Below are 6656 nucleotides of genomic sequence, written 5' to 3'. Positions count from 1 at the left end.
TTATATCTAAATCTCTTAGAGGTTTGAGTGAAGTTATATTGTTTTTTTCTTAAAATTTTACCTTTGATATGTTCATTTTCTCCAACAATATGAAATAATTATTCATTATAACTTTTTTTTAATGATCTATCTATAAGATAACAAATTTTAATCTATTATGAGGTGGAAACAAGAAAGGAAAGAGGTAGATTAGCTAATGAATCCAAAATGAAACAAGAGAAAAGCATAAAATAATAACCCAAAAAATAAGAGGGTACTGTTAGCTGTTACCAATATATATATACCCTTGTTTATTCTTCTTCTTCTACTTCATTATTACAACAACAAAAATTAATCAAAAACTAATTAACATTCAATTAGATCATAGATCTATTCCTTTTTTCCCACTCATTTCTCACTCCCATTTCACATTCTCGTTGTTGAATTTGAAAAAAAATTGCTTCGATTGATTGAAAATGGCGGGTGATTCTCAGCAGAATTGGGTGCTGATGGTTACGGCTCAAACACCGACCAACATTGCTGTCATCAAGTATTGGGGCAAGAGAGATGAAACCCTAATCTTACCTGTCAATGATAGTATCAGTGTTACTCTTGATCCCAATCACCTTTGCACAACCACCACCGTCTCTGTCAGTCCCTCCTTTCAACAAGATCGTATGTGGCTCAATGGAAAGGTTCATTTTCTTATCATTTCACTCTTTACTTGTCCTTTTTGAATTTTCTCTTATCAGTTTGCATTTTTATGTGCATTTGTTGTAAATTCCTCATCAAATATAATTTGATAGCCTTAAGATATAATAATGGATAGAGATGTTGTTTGGGTGTTTGTAGAGAGTTTTCGTTCTTTTACTTTCTGTTTTGTTCATTGTTGGAATTTGGTTTTGCTGGTTAGTGTAGGAGATTTCTCTTTCTGGGGGAAGATTCCAGAGTTGTTTAAGGGAGATTCGTGCTCGCGCTTGTGATGTTGAGGATGATAAAAAGGGTGTTAAGATCAGTAAAGAGGATTGGAGCAAATTGCACGTGCATATTGCTTCCTACAACAACTTCCCCACTGCAGCCGGACTGGCTTCATCAGCTGCGGGTTTCGCTTGTCTTGGTATGCCCTTCTACATTGATTTTTTTTTATTGGGTTCTGTCTTCATCAAATTGCATATAGACTTTTTTTGCAGACAAACAGGCTTACTTGTTCAGTGTTGCATGTTTAATGTCTCGTGGTTTGGATTCATAGAGGACCTTATTCTTTAATCAATAATCTTGCTTCAAACTTTACATCTTTTAAGATGTTATACACAGACGTTCAATTTTATTTTTTATTCTGTCTAATGCAATTCAACATAAGTTCCATGCTTTCTTAGTAACAATAGCATGTTTCTTGGTTCTTATTAATTTTATATAAGGCTTTATATTAGTCAACATATTTTTTAATGGCGAAGTCTTCTATTTTACAGTTTATGCCCTTGGGAAGCTAATGAATGTCAAAGAAGATGAAAGCCAGCTATCTGCTATTGCAAGGTCTTTCTTTTCTCCATGGCTTTAAATTTGCAAGGTGTTTTGGCTTGGTTTGGATACTTGTATTTTGACTATATATTTATCAATTCCGGATATTGTCACTATATACAGGCAAGGATCAGGCAGTGCTTGTCGCAGCTTATTTGGGGGATTTGTCAAGTGGATAATGGGGAAAGTAAGTTTTGTTTCATATTGTATTTAATAGGGACATTATATCATCCAAAAATCCATCTGTAATTTATATTCTGTTGATGTGTATATATATAGGAGGAGAATGGAAGCGATAGTCTCGCAGTTCAACTTGCTGATGAAAAGCATTGGGATGAACTTGTTATTGTTATTGCCGTGGTATGCTATTTTTAGTCTTCGAATGGATTAATTTGTTCAGTTTTGACTTTTAATATATTTTAGTAAAAACGGTATGTCATGGTCATTTTTCAACGTAAAGCTATAGCTTCTCGTATCTAGTTTCCCATCTATTTCTCTCAAGCTCTTTTTTAGTCGGTTTAATTTGGCTTGTTATTCTCTCATAGGCCAAGCTAACATTTGTTCTATAAGTCTTAACTTTTTCTCTCACTAAAAGTGCCTTGTCAGCACTGCATAATGTTATATTGCTTCACTACTTTTTGGCTTCAAATCATATTAATTAATAACAGCTTACAATATTTTCATATTCAAGTCGCCTACATACATGTATTATCTCCTAATAATAACTATAAAAAAAATAATTTGGCATTATTGTGGTAAAAGTTCAGCATTTTTCTTCCTAATTTGTTAAATGTTGAAGAAAATGTTTTTCTATCAATGACTACATTGCCAATTTTCAAATTTCAACTCTATTGTGATTGCCACTTCTCCATGTCTCTCACTTCCATCTTGCTACTTATGCCTCAGACGATAAAAGGTTTATGCTTTAAGTTGTAGAATGCGCCAATGGCCAAATGACAGCTCTGTTAGATTTTCCACATCAAATTTTTATTTTCCTAAGCAGAATCTTTTATCTTGTAAATGAGATGTTTCCATTTCATGTAAGCACTATTGGATTTACTCTATAGTATTATGATATCTCATATCATACTTTGCTCAATATTCCCATCTCATTATTTATTTCTAGGTTAGCTCTCGGCAAAAGGAAACAAGCAGCACCTCAGGAATGCGTGAGACTGTTGAAACAAGTTTGCTTTTACAGCACAGAGCAAAGGTAGTACAAATGTTTCTCTCTCAAATAGTGTGAATTTGAAAGTTGTGTGCTTTTCTTTGTCATTGTTATATAAACAACTATGCCATGGTAATTTAAGTTGATTAATTTTTGGCCATGTCTTTTTCTCATTTGAACCACAATAGGAAGTAGTGCCAAAGAGGATACTGCAAATGGAAGAAGCCATCAGAAACCGTGATTTTGCATCTTTTTCAAAACTCACCTGTACCGATAGCAACCAGTTTCATGCAGTCTGTCTGGATACGTCTCCCCCTATATTTTACATGAATGATACATCCCATAGGTAGGTTCTGATAATTGACAGTAATTTATAACTATTATGTTTGCTTTATAAGGTCACAAGTGTGACACATTTCTGTTCTGATTTATCATCAACTATTCTATTTCACTTCAGGATAATCAGCATTGTTGAAAAGTGGAACCGTTCAGAAGAAGCTCCCCAGGTTTGAATTACTTTTCTATTTAACTTCCTATGCTGTTTTATAATAACTGATTGCTTTTTCAAAATCTTTCTTACTGATTTCAAGTTCAAACGTTATGAACCAATATTTCTAGTCATGCTTCAAAACATACTAAGGCTAGTTTTGACGTGCAGGTAGCTTATACGTTTGATGCAGGGCCAAACGCGGTTCTAATCGCACGTAATAGAAAAGCTGCCACCCTTTTGATTCAGAGGCTGCTTTACTACTTCCCTCCAAATTCAGATGACCTCGACAGGTGCATTTTAAGTTTCGGTAGTTTCATGCATACTATTCTCAGATTTTTGTCAATCTCTCGAATTTCTTAGTTACCTGCAAAACTCTCCTCTCTCCAGTTACATTATCGGCGACAAATCAATTGCAAAAGATGCTGGGATCAATGGAATACAGGACCTAGAAGCTTTGCCACCACCTCCAGAAATCAAAGATAATATTCCGTCGCAGAAGTACAAAGGGGATGTCAGTTACTTTATATGCACCAGACCAGGAAAGGGACCTGTTTTGCTCACTGATGACAGTCAAGCTCTTCTCAACAGTGAAAATGGACTTCCCAAATAAGTTTCATGGGAAATATTCCCATGGTTGATCCATTCTTCATCAGGCTTTTTATCAGCCTGAGATATTTTTCTTAGAGGTCCCTTTCAAGGAAGCCTGTGGTAACAATGGCATGATTATTTGTGTTCATTCCAAGTTCGCAATTTGTGTTTTTCTTTTACATATCTGTAGTTCTTATTTTCAAATCTAGTTAGTCTATTTTCTGAGAAAAATAAGCCTTGTTCCCTTCCTGTGTTGAATTAAGCACCTGTAATTTAATTCCCCCGAGCTTGCAAGTTCCATTTGTCGGCTTTTTATGCGAACGATTTCTCGACTCTCTTTTATTTTGATTAAGAGTTCTCTTTACTTGCATCTTAGTTGGCTGAAAAAGATGCTCATTTTCCTAATGGAGTAGAACCACCCCATATGTAACATTTTGTTCAAACCTACACATAACAGGAATTTAGCAGCGACTCGATATTTGCGAAATAAGTTCATGCATCACATAAAAACTTGAGATGAAAATTCATCTGCAAGCTGTTTAAATAATAATCATAATCATTATACTTTCAAGAAACCACAACACAATGCAACTAAGACATATTTCAGTAACTTTTATCTTATGTAATTGATACTAGTAATAATAGCAATAATTTCACTTGCACGTTTATAAAGATTTTCTATAAAAAGAAAAAGAAGAAAAGTGTGATTGCTACAAACATGATTCAATCAATGAATGTCAATTAGTAAAAGTAACATTTTTGCATGGTCCACCACAACACCGTAAGTCATGCCTTCATCAAACAAACACTTTTCATCAACACAACAAAGTAAAACTCCTTTTTATATTACATAAACTCATTCACAACTAAAACTATCTTGAGCTAATTCCATGGCAAAACCAAACCTTCATTTCTTGTCATTTTTATTCTTCTTTGCCACCTTGCTAGCCTTGTTCAGCTGCACATTATCACTGATCAATCCAGAAGATGTTCCTAGTTGGCTTGCACTGGAAGAAACAGAAGATGTCAACATGGTGCAAACCCAAAGAGATTCATGGAAGAAATGTGATTTCTCAGTTGGAAAATGGGTTTTTGATCAAACCTACCCTCTCTATGATTCCAACTGTCCTTATCTTACATCTGCAGTTACTTGTCAAAAGAATGGACGGCCAGATTCTGATTATGAGAAATGGAAGTGGAAGCCATTAGGTTGTTCTATCCCAAGGTAATGACAAAGCATTGTTCACATTATCGGGCTTGGCATCATATATATATTTTTTTAGTATTATTGGTGTCCGAGTGTATGTGATATATCGTGTCTCAGTATCTGTGTCGGAGTCTGTGTTTCATAAATTCTGAATTAAAGATTATTTTGCCTTCAAAATTGTTTTAACTTAAGTTAGAATTTGAAACTTTTGTCGTTAAGATTGAATTTTAGTCTCAAATTTATTCTTTAATCAATAAATCACTTTACATTCAATTCACTTTAAATCTGAATCAGTTCTTGTCGTCGCAGAATCAATCAGACAAAACCATGTTGATAAATTTGACTTTTTGATGACATTTTCAGATTTGATGCACTAAGGTATCTTGGTAAAATGAGAGGAAAGAGAATAATGCTGGTGGGGGATTCTATAATAAGAAACCAATGGGAATCTCTTGTATGTTTAGTTCAAGGAGTTATTCCAACTGACAAAAAAAGAGTGACATATAATGGTCCTTTAATGTCTTTCCATGCTATGGTATGAAATTAATCAATCTTCTTATCCTTAATTTCCCTTCTAAAATTGATTAACTTACTTACATTACATGCTTATTTAAAGGATTTTGAGACATCAATTGAGTTCTTCTGGGCACCATTGTTGGTCGAACTCAAAAAAGATTCCAATAGTAAGAGAATTTTACATTTGGATTTGATCGAAGAGAATGCAAGGTATTGGAAAGGAGTCAATATTCTTGTATTTGATTCGGCTCATTGGTGGACTCACTCTGGTCAAACAACCTCGTAAGAAACATTTATCGTTCTTATGAAAATAACTCATGACATGTTTTAGACACTTCGTATCAGTATCACCAAATCTTAATTGACATCAGGTGGGATTACTACATGGAGGGAAATAGTATCGTCACAAACATGAATCCAATGGTTGCATACCAAAAAGGACTCACTACATGGGCAAAGTGGGTGGATCTAAACCTGGATCCTCGAAAAACCCGAGTCGTTTTTAGAAGTATGTCACCTAGACATAACAGGTACTATCAGTGTCTATATGTCAATGTTATACTTTTCGTCCATAGATTAAAAGAAATTCAAATTATCAATGACATTTGTAGGCAAAATGGTTGGAAATGTTACAATCAAAGAGAGCCATTACAATATTTCAGCCATTTACATGTTCCGGCGCCATTAGTAGTGCTAAAAGGAGTGTTGAAGAAAATGAGGTTTCCGGTGTATCTACAAGATATTACAACTATGACAGCTTTTAGAAGAGATGGACATCCTTCAGTTTATAGTAAGGCAATAAGTGAAGTTGAGAGGAAGAAACAAAGCTCTGATTGTAGCCATTGGTGCCTCCCTGGTGTGCCTGATATTTGGAATGAGATGCTGACTGCATGGCTGTAACTACAAACATCTGCTACTTCTGAGTTTGTTTTATTTTTAAAGATTTAAATAGTTAAATCGTTATCTTAAATTTGCGATTTTTTTTGTTTTTGTCTCTGTAAGTTTGCCTGTTTTTTTTGTTGAATGTTAAGAACAAATATATTTTTTTAATATTTGGTGATTATTTAACAAAAGAATACTGAGATAAAAAATAAAAAATTTACGGATTTAAATCATTTTTAAATAATTATCTAGAGTATTTTATGGTTAATTATGCAAGAAAGGATTTAAATAGCGATATGTGTCACTAG

General features: G+C 34.0%; 2 protein-coding genes across 2 annotated transcripts; both read left to right on the top strand.

The window, feature by feature from the left end:
- Window positions 1-271: 271 nt before the first annotated feature.
- LOC127097697 (diphosphomevalonate decarboxylase MVD2, peroxisomal) lies at window positions 272-4113 on the top strand. Its single transcript, XM_051036189.1, has 10 exons — window positions 272-674; window positions 898-1096; window positions 1449-1512; window positions 1621-1684; window positions 1777-1857; window positions 2624-2710; window positions 2854-3011; window positions 3123-3171; window positions 3324-3445; window positions 3543-4113. The coding sequence occupies exons 1-10, from the start codon at window positions 456-458 to the stop codon at window positions 3763-3765; spliced, it is 1266 nt and encodes a 421-aa protein (XP_050892146.1). The 5' UTR covers window positions 272-455; the 3' UTR covers window positions 3766-4113.
- A 453-nt stretch (window positions 4114-4566) lies between these two features.
- Window positions 4567-6516, top strand: LOC127097696 (protein trichome birefringence-like 36). The gene is made up of 5 exons (XM_051036188.1): window positions 4567-4968; window positions 5314-5485; window positions 5567-5748; window positions 5838-5996; window positions 6078-6516. Exons 1-5 carry the CDS (start codon window positions 4634-4636, stop codon window positions 6364-6366), a joined length of 1137 nt encoding a protein of 378 aa, XP_050892145.1. The 5' UTR covers window positions 4567-4633; the 3' UTR covers window positions 6367-6516.
- The last annotated feature ends 140 nt before the right edge of the window (window positions 6517-6656 follow it).

This window comes from Lathyrus oleraceus, chromosome 6, assembly GCF_024323335.1.
Source record: "Lathyrus oleraceus cultivar Zhongwan6 chromosome 6, CAAS_Psat_ZW6_1.0, whole genome shotgun sequence".
NCBI lineage: Eukaryota > Viridiplantae > Streptophyta > Magnoliopsida > Fabales > Fabaceae > Lathyrus > Lathyrus oleraceus.
Note: the sequence above shows the minus strand (reverse complement) of the source record. Positions and strands in the feature narration are given on the sequence as shown.

What these genes read in the sequence shown, in the direction of transcription:
- LOC127097697 (XM_051036189.1), top strand. Translation starts at nt 456, where the DNA reads ATGGCGGGTGATTCTCAGCAGAATTGGGTGCTGATGGTTACGGCTCAA. An exon ending in ATGAATGATACATCCCATAG is followed by an intron (nt 3,012 to 3,122) that starts GTAGGTTCTGAT and finishes ATTTCACTTCAG; the next exon opens with GATAATCAGCATTGTTGAAA. An exon ending in GTTCAGAAGAAGCTCCCCAG is followed by an intron (nt 3,172 to 3,323) that starts GTTTGAATTACT and finishes TTTGACGTGCAG; the next exon opens with GTAGCTTATACGTTTGATGC.
- LOC127097696 (XM_051036188.1), top strand. Translation starts at nt 4,634, where the DNA reads ATGGCAAAACCAAACCTTCATTTCTTGTCATTTTTATTCTTCTTTGCC. An exon ending in CACTCTGGTCAAACAACCTC is followed by an intron (nt 5,749 to 5,837) that starts GTAAGAAACATT and finishes AATTGACATCAG; the next exon opens with GTGGGATTACTACATGGAGG. An exon ending in ATGTCACCTAGACATAACAG is followed by an intron (nt 5,997 to 6,077) that starts GTACTATCAGTG and finishes TGACATTTGTAG; the next exon opens with GCAAAATGGTTGGAAATGTT.